This window comes from Peromyscus californicus, unplaced genomic scaffold, assembly GCF_007827085.1.
Source record: "Peromyscus californicus insignis strain IS unplaced genomic scaffold, ASM782708v3 Scaffold_7__1_contigs__length_154581171, whole genome shotgun sequence".
Classification (NCBI taxonomy): Eukaryota; Metazoa; Chordata; class Mammalia; order Rodentia; family Cricetidae; genus Peromyscus; species Peromyscus californicus.
This window is the reverse complement of record NW_026294595.1, coordinates 80,230,453-80,251,951: the sequence shown is the minus strand read 5'-3', so window position 1 is coordinate 80,251,951 and position 21,499 is coordinate 80,230,453. Positions and strand designations below refer to the sequence as shown.

Sequence of the window (21,499 nt, the reverse complement as noted above, 5' to 3'; positions counted from 1 at the left end):
TTGGTGTGCTCCTCTCTGGAGAAGATTTTCTCTTGCTCTCAGCATTCCTCGGTTGCCTCTTTGTGTAGAGTTGGACACTTTTTTTGGACAGGATTTTTCTGTATAGCCTTGGCTGACCTGGAACTTGCTCTGTAGACTAGGGTGGACTTGAACTCGGAGATCCACCAGCCTCTGTCTCCAGAGAACTGAGATTAAATACATGCACCCCCATGCCTGGCCTTGGGTACTTTTAATACAGCCTACCTTGCCACCATCCTTCACTCCTACTCCATCCTGACTTACACATCCCGTGGCATCCAGCTTGACTTCTGAGGAGCAAGCACACACACTCGACCATTACCAACCCTGGCTTTTAAAACGTCTTCATTGAATATCTCTTGTTTTGCTGTCCACAGACATCCCTGCACCCTTGGACAACAGAGTCTTCTGGTGCATCCCAGGAGCCCTCTCTTCTAATCACATTCTCAGCCTTGGAGAGAGAACACGTGGCCAAGACCTCACCCACCAGACCACTGCATGCCCAGTCACATGACCAATCCATGGCAAGCCAAGGCCCTTTCCTGAGTCTTTCTGCTAAAGCACCAATAGAAACCCATTCTCCTTGAGAAGGCATGGGTGCCAGAATCCAAAGCTGTTTTTGCCACAGTGGAGAAAGTCTATCTGAGAAGGAAACTGATACAGACTGGGGAGAGGCAGGTGACAGCAGAACAGTGTTCTAATGGCTGCCCAAACCCTGAATCCAGACAAGGCTTTTAAAACACAATAAATCTGGGGCTGGACAAATGGCTCAGTGGTTAAGAGAACCAGAGCTCAGTTCCCTACACTCATGTAAGGCAGCTCATAACTGCCTATAACTCCAGCTGTGGGGATCCAATGCCCTCTTCTGGACTCTGCAGGCACCTGAACTCACAGGCACATGTACACATACTTAAAAAATCAACATTTAAAAAACACAGTAAACCAGGCAGTGGTGGCTTAAAGGCACACACCTTTAATCCCAGCACTCAGGGAGGAAGAGGCAGGTGGATCTCTGTGAGTTTGAGGCCAGCCTAAACTACAGAGTGAATTCCAGGACAGCCAGAGCTACACAGAGAAACCCTGTCTCAAAAAAAAAAAAAAAAAAAAAAAAAAAAAAACCTACTGAATTCCCTCTTTGACTTACATCAATCACACCTGGGATTATATCTATATAAAAGGACATGATCTAACAGTCACCTAAAGGTAATTAGAATATGGATTCTTTACATTTTTTTACCATTTAGAAGATGACTCCTTATTCCATCCATGCTGTTATTGGTAAACCTCGACTATATTCCCCTTTTGAAAGTTTCTCTATAGGCCGGGCGGTGGTGGCGCACGCCTTTAATCCCAGCACTCGGGAGGCAGAGCCAGGCGGATCTCTGTGAGTTCGAGGCCAGCCTGGACTACCAAGTGAGTTCCAGGAAAGGCGCAAAGCTACACAGAGAAACCCTGTCTCGAAAAAAAAAAAAAAAAAAAAAAAAGTTTCTCTATAAATATAAATATGGTTCATTTGTCTTCCTTTGCCATGCAGCCTAGTCCTCAGCCACTGTTTAATAAAGGACACAGACTCAGTGGTCAATAACCAGCCTCCTGCTGTATAAATCAGTCCTTAAAAACCATCAAAATCCTCAGCACATGCAATGGTACCCAGACTTCTCCCAGCTGATCTCATCACATTTCACACTCAAAATAGAGCTAAAAGATACTCTATTATCCAGTTCCACTGGCCTTGGATGCTCAGCAGAGTATTTTTGGATGGAACTTTCCTTCCTACAAAAACACACAAACACAGGGACTCATCGTCTCACAGACCACATCATTGGACCACACAAGAAATATTTGGACTTCCATTATACATCGCTGGCAATGGGGGCCAATTTGTTAGAATTCCTACTTCATCTATCTTGCTGGGTTATTCTGTATTCCCAATGGATTGGCTCGATGGCCAGATGTTTCTACTGGCTCTATCTGAATAGCAGTACCCTAAACCTAAATCATAGGTAAATCCTTCATCTTGTGTAATAGGAAAGATGAAGTGGAATCTTTCACCTTGATTCTCAGAGAAATACATCCAGCTTGCTCATGCACTCTTGTGTCTGAGAAAAGCTATTCCAACTATATGAAAACTTCCAGAAAGAAACAATGGTCCTCAAAACTCAGGTTCTGGATCAGCACAGGCTTCTGGAGACTAAACTCTTGCATTTCCAATTCCAATGGAGGTGTGAGGGGGGGGATGAAAATTAAAAAAAAAAATCTGTTCTGACCTACCCTTCAAAATGACCTTGTATAGCACCATGCTGGTGAGGGTGTTCCAGAAGTGACATGCTCACCTGGCATGCAGGAAGCCCTGGGTTCCATCTCCAGGACAGAAAAATGAACCAACAAAAGCCTCAGAGGAAACCCTATGCAATAATTCAAGTGACTCAGACTTTCAAAGGGATTATGATTTGTACTATAACAAAAAAAAACTCTTTTAACAGGAGGAAAACAGCCATTGACAAGAGTCAAAACACAGGAGAGAAAATATCTGCAGTATGTATGACAAGGGAAAGACTTTGTCTAAACAAAGAACACTTGCGAAGTAGTTCCATCACTAGATGAACTACCCCAGCTTCTACCACAGCCACTCTGCGGAGCCTAAGGAATCCAGTCTCCTCCCTTTTACCTACATGGCTCCATCATCCCCTTCCAGCATCCATTTGATCTTTTTGATCATTCCCATCAGCATACAAATACGCTATGCTTACTTTTACCTATAAATTAAAACAATTTTTTAAAAAGGACGGAAGGAACCACCCTCTCCTAACTTCCCCAATCAACAAGAGCCTTGTCTTTGGGTCTTTGCTCCTTTTTGTGTAGACCTGCCTGAAGAAGCCGTCTTTATGGGATCTGTCCAGTGCATTATCTCCTCCCCTTAGCCCTTGGTCATGCTAGGCAAGCACACTACCCGTGCGCTACAGCGCAGTCCTTCAGAATCTCTTAAACCCACCCATCAGGCTTTCCCTGGCTCTCTCCAATCCATCCAGGGGTAAGTGCTGTTTGTTAACAGAGAAATGATCCCAGCATTTTCTTTCTGCAGATACACACACAACAAATGGTTACTTTTTAAAAATTACCTAGGTGGTGAGATGATAGGCCATTTTTTACAATGTTTTAGTGCCGTATGAATTATTTTTAATGAGAAATGTGTTGTTTCCTAATCAAGGGGGAAAACTGATTTCATTTTTGATAAAGAAAGCATCTTTGCTTTATGGAGCACTCTATCTGTGGCTTTGTTTCAAAAGTGAAGAATTGGGAAGAAAGCTAAGGCAAGTAAACGCGTTTGTTTTCAGTAGAAAAACACCTACTAAAATATGCAGTAGCCCCTCATTTCTGAGAACTATTTGGATGACTTTTTAATAGTGTACATTCTAAATCAGTATTTTATTTTCCTAGCTGGAGATTTTTATCTTGTCTTGGGCAGATGACAGTGAGAAGGATAAATGGTGGGTGGGGGCGAGGGGAATCTCAGAAAGGCCAGGAGGAACCAGATCTGAAATATGCCTTGGTCATGACATAGCCTTCCCTCATCTGGTGAACCTCTCTTCCTATAACACACGGTTCATTCTCCCCACCCCGCCCATCAGAGTACTGACTAACCTCAGTTCATCCCCAAGTGTGGAACCTGCCGTGATCCTCATTTTTTCCAACTCGGCCCCTTGGTACCACTTTCCTTTCCCATCCTTCCTTTCTTACCTCGATCTAAACAAATCTGTCGTTTCCCCTCATGTTTATGAGATGAACATAATTCTCACCTTAAAACTGAACAGCAAGAAACACGGTAGGCAAGCAGCCTACAGTGCCCCCCAAATATGTTTAAATTAGAGACAATTTGAAGGGAATATTTTCCAATAATCAACACCCCCATGAGGTTTTAAACTCCAGTTTTGGGACAGCTTGTCAATATGCATTTACTGGACTCAATAGCTGGACTCAACTATTTCTTAAGAAGGAAAATGGCACAGGGGTAAATATATGCATAGAAAGTATAAAGGAGTGTTCAACACAATATTAATAATAGGCCTCTGGGCTACTGGATTTGGGAGGAGCAGGTGTTGCCTTCCCATATTATGGCATTTTCTGAATGCTCTGGTTTTCACAACTACTCAAAGAACTTAAAAATTAATTGCACCAACAGGTGAATGCTCAAAGAGAAGCAGGGCGGAGAGTGGGGTGGCGGGTAAGAACGAGAAAGCAGACCAAGTCCTCCTGTCCTTCTGTAGGCAGAGGGACGAGAACATACACTCAATCTTGAATCTCTGTCTCCAGTCTCGGAGTCCAGGAACCCATTCTTCAGATAACAGATCCATCAAACCTCGGCCAGGTCCCAAGCAAGGCAAAAACAAAGAAGTGGGGTTGGAGCTGTGCGACTCAGTGGCAGAGAACTTGCTTAGCATGCGTGAGATAGGAGTTCGGTCCCAACAATACAGAAGCGAGGGAGGGGACGGCTGCCGCAGCCCAGAAGGGTTATTTGGAAGGGGAGTTATTTGGGCAGGGGTGACAGAGCAAGCTAGGGAATGTTCTGTTCATGAAGCTGCTGGTGTTCCTGGAATCATGGCTTCCCACCTTTGCTTTGGCATCTGAAGTGCCAGGAGCTACTTAAGAGCGGGTTATCTGTTTTCAAGAAGTAGATCGCTGCGACAGGTATTATATGCGCAGGCGCGGAGGGAAGGTGCGGGGCTGTGCTGGAGCTCCCAGCCAGAGCCTCAGCTATCTCTTTTGGCAGAGGTTCTCAGGGATGAGACCATGTCTAGTGGGGATTTTCTCCAGCTTTGACAGCCTTGGCCCCACCAAAACACACAGCTTTGTTTCCCCATACATCACTCCTTGGGAGACTTCTGGGTTTTTCCTTTCCAGCATCCACAGGTCAAACACTGTGTGTTCCCAACAGTCTGTGAACTTCTTGGACTAGCAAAGGGACATTGATTTTGCTCAGCACTCCTTTTGAGTTTCTATTGTGTTGGATTTCCCACTCCCCCTACCCAGTCCCCAGAGAGTAACTTCCTCCTTGTTCTAATAACTTGGACCACAGTCAAGGTTGATGTGTTTCTCCATTTTGCAGGCTATTTTCTTCAGAAGAGACAAAACAGAGGCCAGCAGGGTAGCTGAGGTTTGTCAGCAGCCTTAGGAAGTCAGCAGCCGTTAAGAATACACAAAGAAAATGTTTTCAAACAAACACAAAGTAGACAGAACAAGATGTCAGAAATAGAAGTTTTCAAAATGGAGAGCTTATGCTCAGCAAGGATTCCCCAGATGTGTCTTGTCCTAGGAACCCACTTTAAAAAATGAATTTCTTGCCTCAGGAGATGACACTGTAGGTAAGAGTACTTGCTTTGCAAGCATAAAGACCCGAGTTCAAATCCCCGGTACTCCGCACAAAAACCTAGGCACAGCAGCATGTGCCTATAACCCCAGCATTGGGGGCTAAAGACAGGCGGAAGCTGAGAGCTTGCTGGCCGGCCAGCCAATCACAAAGGTAGCTTTCCCGGACCATGGAGAACCTACCACAAGGCAATAATGTGGAGAATGATAGAAGAAGGCACCCAAGGGACATGAGGGGGTTAAAAAATAGGCAAAGAGGAGTTGCAAAGATGGTTCAGCAGTTAAGAGCACTACCTGTTCCTCCAGAGGGCACAGATTCAATTCCCACCACCCATGTGGCAGCTCACAACCATCTGTAACACCAGTTCCAGGAGATCTAATGCCCTCTTCTGGCCAGTGTGGGCACTGCAAGCATGTTGTGCATAGACATAGATGCTATAGCAAAACATGCATTCAATAAAATATTTCGGTGGGGAGTGACAAGACAGAATCTCTCTACAAAGACCTTGCTGTCCTGGAACTCACTTTGTAGACCAGGCTAGCAGACTCACAGAGATCTGCCTGCCTCTGACTCCCGAGTACTGGGATTAAAGGTGTGTGCTACCTTTAATAGCAGGCCAATAAAAGAAATCTTGATAGATAGACAGATAGATAGATAAATAGATAGATAGATGGATGGATGGATGGATGGATGGATGGATGGATGGATGGATGGATGGATGGATGGATGGATGGATGGGTGGGTGGGTGGGTGGGTGGGTGGGTGGGTGGATGGGTGGGTGGGTGGGTGGGTGGGTGGATGGAAGGAAGGATGGATGGATGGATGGAATTTCTTCCAGGGTGGAAAACAAAAACAAGCTGCAGTAGGATCCAGTTTGAGGTACATGAGATTTTAATTAAAAACTGACATTTTATGTGATATGTGAATAGTTACTTTTTTCTTGAAATTGTGAGTCCAATTGTCAGTGTTTCTCATCATTGAGGAAAAACCAATTCTCTTCGCACAGTGCTCTGAGTAAAGTCAGTATTCAAGAAACCCTTTTTTACATCAGAACTCTTTTTTCCAAGATGAAAGTAATAATCAGTGAAAAATCTTCTCTTTTTTTTTCATACTTAGCTTTATCCTGATGACACACTTCCCAACCCCTGCCAAGTGATACACTTTACACAGAGAAAACCCTGACAATATCCAAAGTAGTCCAGGCATGGTGACATACTTGGGAGCCAAATCGGGTAGATCGCTGTAAGTTCCTAGCCAGCCTGGTCTGCATAGTGAGTTCCAGGTTAGCCTAGGTTGCTTAGTGCCTAAATAAAAAGATACCAAAACTGTCTCAATTGTTGAAAGACTCAGAATCAAAGGCACACCAAGGTTCCTTTTTCATAACTTTTTGAATCAAAAAGACCACAAAACCTGTATTTTGACATGAAGAACTTTTGTTTTGTTTTGCTTTGTTTTTTATTTTTGGAGACAGAATTTCTCTGTGTATGTAGCCCTGGCTGTCCAGGAACTTGCTCTGTAGACCAGGCTGGCCTCGAACTCACAGATCTACCTGCCTCTGCCTCCCAGTGCTGGGATTAAAGGCGTGTGCCACCACCTCCTGACATGAATATTTTATAATTAAAACATACTGCTTACTTTACAATCACACTCTGGCATTTCATCTGGCGAGAATTACTAAATTCTGAATGGTGAAGGGTGGGACCCAGAAAAGAGAAGGTAATGGAAATGGAGAGAGAAACATTTCAAAGCTGTAGAGGTTTTTGTTTTGTTTTTTCAGATCCATGGAGAGGGCGTAGAAACTTGGATAAAATAGCAGAAAAATCAAAGGACAGGGACTTTACAAAAAAGTGACTCCTCTGTGGCTGAAGGAGATCCAGTAAGGACAGAATCAACAGAAGAAGACGAAGGCCAGTCCTGATGTTTAAGCAGAGAAAACAAAATCAAAAGAAAGAATTCCAGAAATGTCCCATATTGTGGGCTATAGGGCTGGGGAATTACAGAAGTTTACGAATAGAATGAGTGGGGAATTCTTTGCAAAACCTGCCCACGGAATCAGAGTCAAAAGTCACTTCTCCCTGGAAAACGTAAAGCTGTGGAGAATAGCAAGGTTAAATAAACTAAGGCTGAAAGACCTGACTGATGACCTACAAGGAACATATTTGATGCCACAAATAGAGTGCTCTGTGAGACAAGGAAGTGAGCAGGGTTCCTGCTGCGTGGATTTTTTAATTGTTTTGCACGGATGTCAAGGAGAAAAATATCACCAATGCCATGCAGTCTGTGATAAGCCTACAATAAACCAGGAGGGGGGCTGAGGCAGGGACAGGTCTTCCCTATCCCCAGCAACTACCCTGACTCCCCCACGTTAGCTCTGACTCCTGAATTGCCCCAGATGTCAGTCAACAAAGCCATTGTCCACTCACTTGCTCTGCCCTTCTGTCCATTTCACTGAGCTGGAGCTCCCAGCAGCCATTCTAGAAGAGAAGAAGAGGTAGGGAATGGGGAATGGAGGATGCATGGTCTGGCAAGCCCCTGGCTCCCAGAATCCGATGAGAAACTTCGAGGCTAAGGGTCTTGTCAAGAGTGCTGAAATATGTTCTCAGTACCACTGGTGGGGTCCAAGACACCCCAGGAAGGCTAGACGGAATCAGATCTGGGCATGGAATATAGGCTGTCCCGCTAACCAGATGGGACCCTGGGAAGTGATTTGGCTCTCTAGAATTCATTAGTTCGTCTGTAACACAGGTAACAGTGCCTGGAGTCCAGAAGCCTGTTAAGAGGCTAGAAGAGCACCTGGTATCTCAGGCACACCACACTGTCATCTCCTCAGACTCATTAGAAACTACATGTGAGTTCTTCGACTGTTGAAACCCAGCCCCACCTGCCCTCCTTGCTTTTGCTTTAGGAGCAAAGAGAAGCTTTGCACATGTGTGGCTGCAACACGCCCCTGCAGTGCCTGTACATCTTGTGTGAGCAAAACCTGTCAGTGCAACCAGGAGTGGGCACATCTAACTTCGGACTGTTCAAATCAACACACACCAGTACAGTTCATAGACTTTGTACATGCAAAGCATTTCTTGATAAGATAATACAGTGGTTAACATCAGTGATAGCGCCAGCAAAACATAAACATTCAGTGAAGTTTCATGGGCACAGTGTCTTTGAAGAATTCTAAAACATTCAACAAAGAAAGGACACACTAAGGTTCCCAAGATTCCTTGTTCCCTTGCTCCAGACAAAAACATCCCATTTCCAGTTTTGAAAATTCAGTGTTGAACACACCCCTCCAACTGGAGAGGGAGGAAAGTCTCTGAGTGCCACTGTGAGCCACGCCTTCTTTTCTAGGCCCACGCCTGTGCTCCCTTTATAAGCTATAAATGCCTGGAAATGATTTAGACAGCTATAAGTTCCTTACCCCTTTAAAGTGGCTCCTAGGTTCATCTGATTCCAGGTCATGCATTCAAGCTGGGAGGTCATTTGGTATAAATTGTCACTGTGGAAAACATCCATAGTTAGAAACACGGCCACATACACTAGGACAGAACTATTTCTTTAAACACAGCCAAGTTCTCACCTTACAGCATATGCCTCCACATTTTCTAAAACGATGAATATGTAAATCTAAAATGGTTTTCATTTCATCTCATTGATCTCTACACTTACACACACACACACACACACACACACACACACAGCAGAAAGGATGAGAGTAATTCAGTTGTTCAGAGAAAAAAGCCTTAGCACAGTGAATTTGGGAGTTTCTAAAGAGATATTCAACCTTGGAGGGAAGAGGCTAGAGGGAGTATGGCTTTGAAAGGTAACACAGGCTGGATGCTCAACATTAAAGTTAAAAGCCTGAAGCTGAGAGTAAAGTGACAGCGGATTAATTATTCGTGAAAAGGCCATTACGTTTGTTTAATCAAAAGGATAAGTATCATGTGGATTACGAGGGTCCGAAAGGTCAGGGTGATGGGTGATGAATTGACTAACACCCAAGGATGTGACGAGCAAAAGAAACAGGGCAGTGGTCTCAGCACACAGCTAAGGAATTATTCTGCATGTATTTTACAATCCTAGTGAAAGTCAAGTGAAGTTTTAAGGAAAAAAAAATTTTAAACAGCCTATGATTTACATTAAGACCTCAAAGGGCAAAATGTACCTCCAGGTAAACCAACCAAGAGCTGTTCTCTCTCCATTGTGTATCTCATTACTAACACTTAAATCAAGAAATCTGCAATGACCAAGCCCTATCAGGAAGACATTTAGGGCGGAATCGAAAGGGTTAATTGTGAAATCTGAAGCCCAAGAGTTTAATGGTTTGCCTGGAAACCTTCAGTCTAAACGTATTGCAGAAGAAAGTTTTCACCCTACCTGCGCTGCAGAATGAACAGAGATAAGCATTCAATGCCTAATGCATGTTACCAGATCACAAATCCCGGACAATCTCCTGTCTTGTCCCAACATTCCTTTCTGTTGCTTTATCAGACAGAGGCCATAGGAGTTTCTAATTCAGAAAGGGTTTTCTGGGCCAACTGAACTGAGAACTTGTGGAGGGGTGACAGAAATCCCACCACTCTGAATCACTGGGCACTGTCGTGTGCTCACTCGCTCACTCTCAACCTTGCTCCGTAAATAATGGTAGGCATCCAGCTGACTCTCCTATAATCTCACTGCACATTATTTAGAACTCCTTAAGGCCAGTACCCGGGCTGAGGAGGAAATCAGCTTCCGGGAGGAGGTTTCTGCATATGAAAAGTAGAGTGACTTCAAACTCCAAGTATGTGCAGCTTCATTAGTCAGTGGGTATCTGGGCCCCATCACTCATCCCCGCGTCTGACTGCCTATTATGCTACCACAATATCCTACATATCAATGGGAAGGGGGAAAAGAAGATTAGTTTCTTCTGGAGCTTCCTCCTTTACGGCGGCAGCCCGTGCTGGTCTGTGCCACTGCGTTTCGCAATTCCACGAATTCTTTCTGTAAGGCTGATGTAATTAATTCCTGAAAGACCCCAACTTTTATTAGAAGTGCCAGCCTGCTGCATTTACCACAGCAGAATTTCTTGAACTTTCTTTGGGCTGACAGTTCATTAATAAGCGGCCTCCTCCACAATCTCTCTGCTGGTTTTTGTTCTCCTGTGCCTTCTCATCAAGCAATCCATTTATTAATCTTGCCATTAATCTCAGCCAAGGGGCATTGTATTCCCCAGGTAGCTCTATATTTTTGTCACTGATTTTTAAAAAATTATTCACCAACTAAAATCACTCAGCTGCAGTTGACAATTTTCCTTGGCCCCGTTGGGATGTGGGGTCTCTCTGGAATGACTTAACCCTTACATAAGACTCAGAATATTATCATTTTCTTTTCTCCTATTATTATTATTATTATTATTATTATTATTATTAGTTTTTTGAGAAAAGGTTTCTCTATGTAACAGTCTTGACTGTCCTGGAACTCACTTTGCAGACCAGGCTGGCCTCAAACTCACAGAGATCCACCTGCCTCTGCCTCTCAAGTGCTGGGATTAAAGGCGTGTGCCACCACCACCTGGCTATGGTCATTTTCAAGGAAGTTGGGAAATAAGGTGAGTGACAGAAGTTGATGCCTAAGGTTGGATGAATGAATCCTAAATCTCTAAATTCATATTTAGAGATTTTCTAAGACTCAATGCACAGTCCTGTTGATTCCTGATTGCCTCAATACAAAAAAATATCAAAGACATATAACTTTAAATGCATTTCCTTGGTCCCCAGAAGAATTTTCTCAAATGCAGAACATACACATGTGTGTCTTCCTATGGGATATTTAATTTTTAAAAAAAACTCTGTACTTCATTGTCCAATACGGCAACCATTAGCCATGTGTGGCTATTGAACATCAGAAACAGAGCCTCATTGAGATAAATTCAGGCTATACTGGGCAAGTACAATGTTTTATATAACGAGCTTCTTTTTTTCTTCTTCTTATTTTAATGTGGTTACTAGCACATTTCAAATACATCCATGGCTTATACTATGTTTCTACTAGAAAAAGTGGTACTTTTGAGTGGCACTTGGTATGTTCTGCTCCTTTGGAAGCATTTGGCATCTGAGGCTAGTTCACTGTCATTTACACAGTAATCATACTCTCACAATAATAATCATAACAAAAATTTTAAATAATACCACTAATTTTAAAAATATATTTTCTCTTTGTAACCTTTCTGCATAAAGACCCTTAGGAATCAATGGGATTGTTTTGAGTCTGTGAGAAAATCTGAGGAAATTACCATACAGCTCTCTGTACCTCAGGCTTCACATCTATCAAATGAGAAAATTAATCTTAGTCTCATTTTATAGGGATATTGTAAGGCTCAAAGAGATTGATGTTCATACTGGCGCTCTGAAGATGGTATGAAGAATGTACAGTTTTCTAACCTGTCAAATTTTATCTGCCACATTTGTGCATCCTCGGCTTAGTTCCCAACAACTTCATGAAACTATCATCCCCATTTGTCAGACAAGGATACCTGCTGCTAGGATGTCTGATGACCCTCTTCCATGCTCCTTTAGAGGCTCCTAGGCATGATTCAACAAATGAACCTATACTATCATTTATATAACAGTACAGCAAAGAATCTGGAGGTGAAAGACCAAAGGAGGTGTTTATCCAAAGGAACATCAGGGCCAGCAACTCATGGAAGCTGTGGGGATGCAAGACGCCTGTTGTAGACTCTTCTACTCACTAAGGATAGTGCATCCCCCCTGCCTGGTGACTGACCTCCCAACACTCTGTGCTCCAGTTGTTCTAATAGCTGAGCCATAAAGCTTCAGAAGAGGGAGGCTGGGGAGATGGAATAGAGGAGAAGGGATTGCAGAAAATCTCCAAGCTACTAGTAGGTTTCCTTAACCATACCCTGCCTTCTGCTGGCTCAGTGGACTGGCCGCATGGCACAGCTTTCCTCTAAAGCCCGTGGAAACAATGACAGTGACCCACTGCTGCAGAGGGCAGAGTGTCAACTTGAGCTACAAATACTGGGACACACCATAGTCACGACAATTCCGATCTCTTTAGGCAATTAGCTAACACCTGGCTCTCATCATGGAAGCCTGGGGAAAGAGGCAGCATCATTCAGGGAATATTGACCTCTGGCAAATGGAGTATTTACTTATTAAATGGCCGTGGTCAGTATCCACCACCTCATCCCCAGAAGGAATCAGATAAACATGTGGTTTGGCTCAAAGCAGCCCCAGTGGTCACGTAGACATTTCAGCTCCAACCATTAAGCTCTGCCTGGTCGGAAGTGGACCTGAAGCTACAGACTGCCAAAATATATTCCCAATGTCATGATATCCTTTATATAGTTTAAGTAGATTTTTTTAAGTCACTTGTTTCCTATGTTTAAAAAAAAATGTTTGAAGTCAGAGGCAAGGGAGAAAGGAAAGAAACTTGTATAGCTGGGATTAATGCGAGTTGGAGTAAAATGAAAGGAAGTCAGTCCTAGCAAAAAGGGGAACTTAAAAGGAAATCAGTAGTAGATCGTATAGTTTGTTTTGGCCTGGATTGCAGAATTACTGTGTTCTTGACCTCTACACAAAAGAAAGGAAGGGGAAAAAAACCTCCGCTATTATCTAGACCAGAACTCCCCCACCTTCAAATACAGTGGACTCGAGCACGTTTCCATCTTTAAGTGTGTTTACTATATTTGACAGAAGACGGATGAAAGGATCCTGTCAGAATCCTCTAACTGGTCTGTTTGAGATCACAATTCTTCAGCCACTGTGGCTGTGGCTGGGAAAAGAGAATCTCAGCACAGGTGAAGCTTCCCCATAGGATTAAAAGACAGACAATTGTTGAAAAAGACTTCACCACTAAAGTCAGTGGTAAGACTTTGAGATAAGGGTTTCTGCTATGATGGCCCAGCCCTGTACCAAAGGAGAGGTCTCTGTGGCCTTGCCTCTACCCCCTAAGCAAGGTGCACATGGGGAGACTACATGCAGACTTCCACGGAGCCTTTTTTCCTGCGACCCTCCCTCCACTGCGGCGGCGCCGTGGAGGCTGACTGCCCTGAACTTTCTGCCCAGCAGGCTACAGTGAATAATTATTTCATAGTCACTCTCTTGGTATTGTATTTGCTCTCAAGCTCACCAGCTAACCAAAGGAAAACCCACTAGGGATTCAATTTCTAATAATAAACACTTGGTCAGCACACAAGTTACAGGAATATTTGGAACTAGATTTTTCCCCCTCCCTGGAGACGGGTTCAATTCAAGCCTGTGGCTTTGATAACATGGCCCACCACGCTGGAAACCACTCCAGTCCTTCCATTTTAGCTTCTGTGGGAAACAAATATAAAAATATACTGTACGATGTTCATGGTTTCACAAGTGAAGACAGGCAAAATTAATGGTAATTTTATTTTGAGTACAGCTGTCGCCTGATTTATGACTTAATTGAGGCGAAGTCCACGTGGCAAGTCATGGATATCCCTTTGACCTACAGTTTCCAAAATTCCACAGAAGCTCTGTGGCTGTGCTAAGGTGGTTGATCGTCTGTGAAATTAACAGGTCTACTGACCACATCAGTGTTCAGGAATCATCAATATTCCATTACAATATCTGAAGCATAAGTTTTTTAGAATTGGAGTAGTGCTATCTGCTAAAGAGCAAACATAGAACCCAAGGAAATCTTCTCATTTAAACCCACAGCATGGAAAAAGAAATCCAAGTAAAGTTATGGGCTGGAGAGATGGCTCAGCAGTTAAGAACACTGACTGCTCTTCCAGAGGACCAGCGCTCAAGTCCCAGCACCCACATGGAGGCTCACAACCACCTATAATTCTAGTCCCAGGGGATCAAACACTCTCCTTTGGTCACTGAATGTGTATGATACAGAGACATACATGCAGACAAAACGCCGTATACAGAAAACAAACACAATTTTAAAAAAGAGAGACATATAAAATTAATAGAAAAGCAAAAGGATGGGTTAAAAAAACTAGAATATGAAAAAAATCAGTACAAATAGGAGTATGTTTCATACACAGTACCCAGCACTGTTCAAAGTAGCTGTGAGGGCTTCAGGGAGCAGTAACTCTGAGGCAGTTAGCCAGCAGAAGAGCCTAACAGCAAGGCTTGGAAACAGTGACCAGCTAGCTGCCTTGTCTGGCTAGAAACTGCAATGGGTTCTACTGCATGAGGCTGGACTTCATTCCTCCTCACTCTGGGAGATCATGCAGTCCACTCTTCCCTGAGACCTTGCTTCTGGGCAAGCACACACCAGGAGGGCCCAGAAGCAATCCTCCTAAAGCAGACAGGTGAAAAGAGAGGTTTATACTCTAGAAGTCTTTAGGAGGCTTCTACTGTTCTGAGTTTCATCCCGGTGCGATATGCCCAACGGTAAGGATGAAGCTGACGGAGTCGAGAACGCTGCTTTTGACAATACCCACCAGGGCAAACACGGCGCATAACACTTTCTATGGTGGCTATGAGTAAAATGGACTTCCACTACTATGGGAGATAAAGTCCATCCTCCAGCAAGAATGATGACACATAACATCCTTAGAGAATGGTACTTAGCCATGTGAGAGGGAGAGGAAGAAAAGATTGCATCCTCGCTGTCTCAATTCAAATCCAAATTACATTTCTTACTATGTCCCACTGGGGAAAAAAAAATTAACCTCCCAGGGTCTTAGCGTCTTCCTTTGTAAAATGCAGGTGATAACCCAGTGCTCACCTCCCAAACCAGTGGTGTGGATTAAAGAAGTCAGCACCCACGAGGTGCTTTACAATGGCACTTGACACACAACAGGTCTACGCAGGCAAGTATTTGTGCTTCCTGTTTATCAATAAAAGATCCTGGCATAGAAGGGGCATAATCCACGCAAGAGGTCCAGAATCACTCACTTTCAGAGTACAAATGGGCTTTGGACTCCACTCACTGTGTGATCTTCATCAAGATGCCTCAGGTCTCTCAACTTACCTCCTCATCAGTAAGGTGGAAATTATAGTATCTCCTTCATAGGTAGTAAGATTAGTGGGTGGGCTGAGTGTGCTGCTGGAGAGAGAGAGTGGTGTAGGGGACAAAAGAGCTAACGTTTTGAGACGTTCCTCAAAGCAGCCTCACATCAGTCCTTGGCTTATTTAATGCCACAGGTGTACCATTTTTTGTATCTCAAACAAGAGAAGGAAACTAGATCCCAAGCCTGGGGAGACAACAGTTTATATGGGGAGAGATGGCTGTGGTGGGGGGGAGCAGGAGAAGAGGAGGCAGAGCGGTCTGCCCCAGGGTACCAAAGGCAGCAAGGCAGACAAAGGAGGAGCAAGCCTTTCTTTCCCAGTTGTTCCCAGCCTTAGAAGGAAAAAGGTACCAAGCCGAGGACCAGTAAGTAGCCAATCACTAACCATCAAAAATTCAGAACTGAAGCCATTTAACCATTAAAGTTTGCTTCCATTCTCCGTGCTACTGAACCGTTACATTCACGCAAGTGTTTGAACACCCTCCAAATGGTTTCAGAAATAGAAAAGAAGTATGCAACTTTGGTATATTTGCCTGATCATCGCTCCTGTGGGACAGTTATGTGATTTTGGAAAAGGGGTTCTCAACGCTGCGAATTGAGGTTGAAAGGAGCACCAGAGGCCCACATGAATGCTTCAAGGGAGCAAGCTCTTTTCCTACAAGGGTCCTAACTGTTTTGGCTACGTTTCTACTAAGGAAATTTCTGTAGTGGGAGAAAATGATGTTTTTATGAGATCAGTGCAAAAACAAGACCAAAAAATGTTGTACAATGTCATAGAAAGAATAAAGGGACAAGCAAAAATTTTTGCAAGGTGAATCTGACAAAATTACTTTCAGTAGTGGCCAGTCAGAAGCTGGGCTAGAAAATATGTTTTGTAATAAAATATGATCTTGGGGTAAGGTAATACAGTTCCGTGATAGAGTAGATGCTTGGCCTGCAAGAAGCCCCAGCGACAAAACTGTAACCATCAGAATGACTTTCCCTTCCGGATGGTAACCACAGATTCATCCCCAGGTCAGAATCCATCTCAGATCCTCCCCAAGTCAAAAATCCGTAAGAAAAATCCAAACTCCGTTTGGGAAAATGATACTAAATTGTAGGTTGTGATCACTTTCTGATGGACTCCCTTCCTAGAGTTCCTCAGCGTGGGCCAGGCTTTGGCAGAAAGAGGAATGAACGATGTGTCTGTAAGTAACACATACACACACACACACACACACACACACACACACACACACACACACACTCACAAACTACATCTTGCCAGCCCCTAGGCCCCAAGAAGGTACAAGCCCCATCTCAACAATGTCCACTCCTACACCTACACCAAGCTCTTTTTCCTGACTGAGGGGACCAAGGTCTTCACACCGGGAACTGTTCCAGGGACCTCCCTTATAGCTACTAGAATAACATCGATGACACTCTTGGCATTAGACAGGAAGGATGTCTGTGGCTTGTTACCACCACTCCCCCTAAGGGAAGAGGCTTCCAGCAGGGAGTGTATGCAAATCTTGAGTACTTTCTAGCTAGGGAGGGAGAAAAAGCTTGTGTCCCCCCCTCCGCACCTTGGGCATGCCTCCCATTTGAAGAAAAGCGATGCGGAATCCAAGATCCGGTTAGATGTGATTTTTTTTTCCCCACACCAAACAGAAAAGTTTCCAAAGTCTGAGCCCTCCAGAGGGCAAAAATAGAAGAGCCCAGGCATTGTGCATTGATACCCGGATGGGAGAGTCAGACCAGCCCCAGAGTCAATTTCGTAAATGCACCTGCGACCCTAGGATGCACCGCTGCACTGCAAGCTCTGGAGTCGCGAGCAAGGACGTGCCCCTCCTCCACCTGAGGGACTGGAGGTCCCCAGGCGCGGCCATTCCCCCACCCAATCTCCCAAGACAGAAGCTTTTCCTTCCTTCATTACCTCACTACCTCCTTCCCTTGACGTCAGCCTCCCGGAGCCGAGGGGCGGGAGGATGGGGATGGGTTGGGGCTGTCGGTGTCAGGATCCCCGCAGTACCCGGGGGAGGAGGGAGCGGTGAGGTAATGCGCACCCAATCCTCTGCAGCCAAGACCGGCAGCGCGGCCACCTTCCAGCGGGACCGGTGTGTGTGCATCGCAGTTACTAAGCAACCCTATCTGAGACGCGGGATGCCGGCCAAGTTCACCCAAAGTTGAAGAATAAATTTGGGGGAGAAAGGGTGGAGAGTGGAACTAGAGACTAGAGAAGGGGGAGGAGCAGAGCTTCGGTGAGGAAAAAAGCTGACCTTCCTTCTCCGGGAGCAAGAAGGGCGCGCGCTTGTGTGCAGACGTCTCCCTGATCAACCGTCTCTAGTAAAGGGTCTCGCCCCAGAGCGCACACAAGGCTGCCACAAACCACGTCCACAGAACACTGCCACAGGTCAAAACGCTGGAGGGTAAGGGGGAGAGGAAGGATGTGGCCCACTCTAGATGCAATTTAAGTAGTTTGGCCCCTGTGGCCAGTTGGCAGAAGGCTTTAAACTAAAGGATGGAGTGGGAGTGGACTTGGTCCTTAGTTTTTGGTCCTGGGGAAGTTAAAGAGCTTCCAGCAAAGACCATTAGGAAATAAATCGTGACCGGGCATGATGGCACACTCCTTTAATCTCAGTACTATGGAGAGAGAGAGAGGCGGACCCCTAAGTTCGAAGCCACCCTGGTCTACAGAGCAAGTATCAGGACAACCAGGGATACACAGAAAAACTCTGTCTCGAAATATCAAATAAAAGAAATAACCCGTGAAGGCCGCAGCCTCTTTTTTTTTTTTAATCTCCAAACCTAACGGCCTCCATTTATATGCAAAGCAAATTGATATCCAAGGCGGGCACCTGCTTTAATTTGAGCGTCTGGGCCGGGTACAGACTTTCTTTGCCTCCAAGACCCTCCTGCTGTCCGCGATGGCCAGGGTCTGGCGTTCCCTCGCGGCCCGCTCACCTGCACCTCCAGGGTCACCAGGACACAGTCGTGGTGCTCCGCACCACGCTTACCTGCTGTAGGGCGTCCTCAGCAGCAGGGCCTGGCTGCCTGTGCAGCTGTCCGAAGGGGTGTGACAGCCGTACACCGGGGGCGGCACCGAATACTGCTGCTCGCCTGCCAGAGAGCCAAGGGCAGCGGTAAGTGGGACTGAAGAGGGTTCTTGTGCCGGGGAGAGCGTGCTGAGCTTCGGACAGCGGGGCCTGGCGCCAGCCGTGTGACAGCGAGGCCGCTCTCAACTCGGGGAACGAAAACCTCTTCACTTAGGGTTGCCTGTCAGGCACTCTAGCCTTGGTTGCCTTGTCTGAGTGGCACTTCTCCGTAACTTACTTGGAATAGAAGGAGCTTCGCTCTTTCAAAGAGAGTAAAGCCAGCTATTATTTCTAGGATGCCTTTAGACGGCCTCTACTTCCTTCCCCAATTTGCTAAGGCCTGGAAATCCAGGTAGGAAACGGGGAAAGAGACGGAGGCAGCGGGTAAAGACCCGCATCTTTCCCATCCACTTACCCAGAGAGCCCTGCTGGCTCATAGGGTCCTCGTGTTTGAAGGAGTGGTTGGGAAACTGCGCCGCGTGGTGCGAGGGCGTGTGACCGTAGCTGGGCGCCCCGTCGAAAGTGACCGTGCTGTATCCTGAGGAACCGCCAAAAAGAAGCACAGAGTCAATTAGGCTCCTGAATAGGCGAGGGCGCGACACTGGCCTCGGGTACCTGATTCCAGAATTCGCATCAGCCGTAAGGCGTTCCCCGCCCCTCCGACCTTTAGGACTTCAGGCTTGGGGCAGGGACCAAGCTCTGTGATGTGACCTCACCCCACCCCTTCTCCCAACTAAAATTCCAAGCTCCCTTCGGTTCCCCAATTCTTCCATTGCTGAATAGCTCCAGCCAGTTAGGTGTAAAAACCGTCGCCCGCCTGGCGGAGAAGTTGTCTTTCTTAAAAAACAAACAACACCGTGGCTCTCGCGCAAGGGCGGCTCGGCCCAGGGGACTGAATTTCCTCCGCTGACCCCGCTTTGACTCGGGGTTGTAAATCAGGGGCCCGTGCACCAACTTCCATTAATTACTCGGAGCCAGTTCAACGGTCTGCGCTTTAAACGCAGAGAGTGATTAACCAGGGCACGTTATGTCTCTGGGCTGCACAGCCTGACACCAAGACACCCAAAGCCTTTAGGAAAGCTTGTAGGGGTGGAAAGAAAGGACCCTTCCAGTTGGGTCGAGTCCTTCGCCCCCTCCTCCACGCCCATCTGGGGCCCAGAGGGCCCAACTCCGACCACTGCTGTAGTGACTACCCTTCTTGCCCTACAGGCCGGAAAACCGACTTCTTTTAAAGTGTGCAGCACACTGTCCTTACCTGTCCCTGGGTAGCAGTGTCCCAAATTCTTGCCTCAGTTTCCCTGCTGAGAAACAGAGGCCCGTGCTCTTTCCTATCACTCGAATGGATGAAATGTGGAGTCTCGGAAATCTTACTCGTGTATGATATTGTTTCTAAATTTCTATAAACACACAACCCACCAGCTTTGCCAAAGCTCAAGCTGGTGCAAGAGGGAGCATCCTAAGAATCCTCCCAGGGACTGGATGGGGGTGGGGCCTCCCCCTCCTGTGGTGAAGCTTGGTAGAAGAAGCCTGGACTCCCAGGATAGAATGCAAATGAGAGCCCTTTCAGACCCTGAGAGTGGCTACTCGCCTTCCCTTCCGGGGCCTCGCAGCAGCCCCCGTGGCTTCCTACTGCCCGGTCTCTAAAACCCCAAAAGCTCTAGGGATCAAGGTTCTTCAATAAGGGCTCGCTCAGACCATTCATTCAGTACAGAGACAGGAAGCCGGTTATCTCCAAAATATAAAGGGGACACCCACTGCCCAAACAAAATCCCGAGCTTCTATCGGGGTCACTCCGGAGCAGTAAACGCACACTGTCCGGATTGAGGTGTTTCACAGTGAAGGAATGGAATGAGACACCATGGGAATTACCGAGTTCTGCCCTGGGAAGGCCTGAGTGCCCCGGGAGCTCCGGTTAGTGACTGAGGAATCAACAAGCTTTTCAACCTGGGAGAGCCCAGAGTGCCTCATTTTTCTTCCTGTGAAGTGGAGAAAGATAATCCCCAACCCTAATAGCTCTTGGGCGTGGATCAATAAGTACGTGTGGCCTTCCGGAGACTTCCTTTTGTGAGAAAAGGCCTCGCCCTACTTGAGGCCTACAGCTTACAAACGAAATATGGGTCTAGGCACCCACCCGAATTTTCCCAGAAGAATTTAGGAGTTTGTGAAAGAGCATTTAAACAAAAAAAACGGGGGGAAGGCAGGGCGGTAGAAGCAATAAAGTTTCTCTAAACGAACCCTTCTCCATTTCTGAGCCGAGCTGCCAACGACCTAAGGCACGCACAGTCAGAGACCCGCTGCTCAACCGCTGGTAGCGAGAGCTGCTGGTGCCAGGCTGCTGCTCCCACGCTGGGGACGTCCGCTCCGCGCTCCGGAACTCCGGCGTGAGGATGCGGGCGTCCAGCAAAGCTCCTTATCCGCCTAGTCGTAGATGAGACCCGCGGACCGTGGCGGGCAGCGGCAACCTTGAGCCCCTCCCTCGGGGCTCCTGGGAGGGACAACAGTGAAAGGGATCGGAGGGAGAGCTCTTTTAATTAGAAGCTTATCGGAACCGGGGGCTGATTAGGAACCCACTGTACCCGCACTGAGCTGAGCCCAGTTCGAAGAGGGCGGGAGTGGGGGCCGGGGAAGAGACTGCTGACTCGGCGAAGTATCAGGAGTATTCAAAGGCTTCTTGTCCAGGCCGTGGAGGGAGAGGCCCTCGAAGCCAAGGTAGCCACTTTCCCACGGTTGGTCTGGACCAGGGAGGGGAAAGCAACCTTGACTTTGCGGGAAGGAGAGTATCGCTCTGAGCTCTCCTCCCCTGCCTCCACTGCGGAGGAGCCCGGAACAGACTGCCCCAGCTTGGCCCTGAGGAGCTGAGAGGGAGATCCTAAGGCGGGCTAAGCCTGGAAGGTGTTCCAGAAAACCCACCGCCATGGGATAGGTGGAGTCCTCACTCCCACCCACCCAACTACCGTCTTTGATGTGACCGGAGGGGGGCGCTTTAGGCTCCATCACAGCTGGTCTCCCCGTGTGACCAGCTTCGGAAGGGCAGTGATCTCCAGG

The 21,499-nt window shown here is 46.4% G+C and overlaps 1 protein-coding gene across 2 annotated transcripts in view; it reads right to left on the bottom strand.

Moving 5' to 3' along the window:
• Positions 1-20,699, bottom strand: part of Wt1 (WT1 transcription factor) — a 43,087-nt gene extending 22,388 nt beyond the window's left edge. Inside the window, exons 1-5 of one of the 2 annotated variants that reach the window (XM_052725070.1) lie at positions 20,690-20,699; positions 18,870-18,992; positions 18,377-18,479; positions 8,799-8,876; positions 7,807-7,857 (exon numbers count right to left, since the gene is read on the bottom strand). In XM_052725070.1, the coding sequence (XP_052581030.1) occupies positions 7,807-7,857; positions 8,799-8,876; positions 18,377-18,479; positions 18,870-18,992; positions 20,690-20,699 (365 nt within the window). The remainder of the gene's footprint in view (positions 1-7,806; positions 7,858-8,798; positions 8,877-18,376; positions 18,480-18,869; positions 18,993-20,689) is intronic. The other variant, XM_052725071.1, reaches the window with a different exon arrangement.
• Positions 20,700-21,499: the final 800 nt, after the last annotated feature.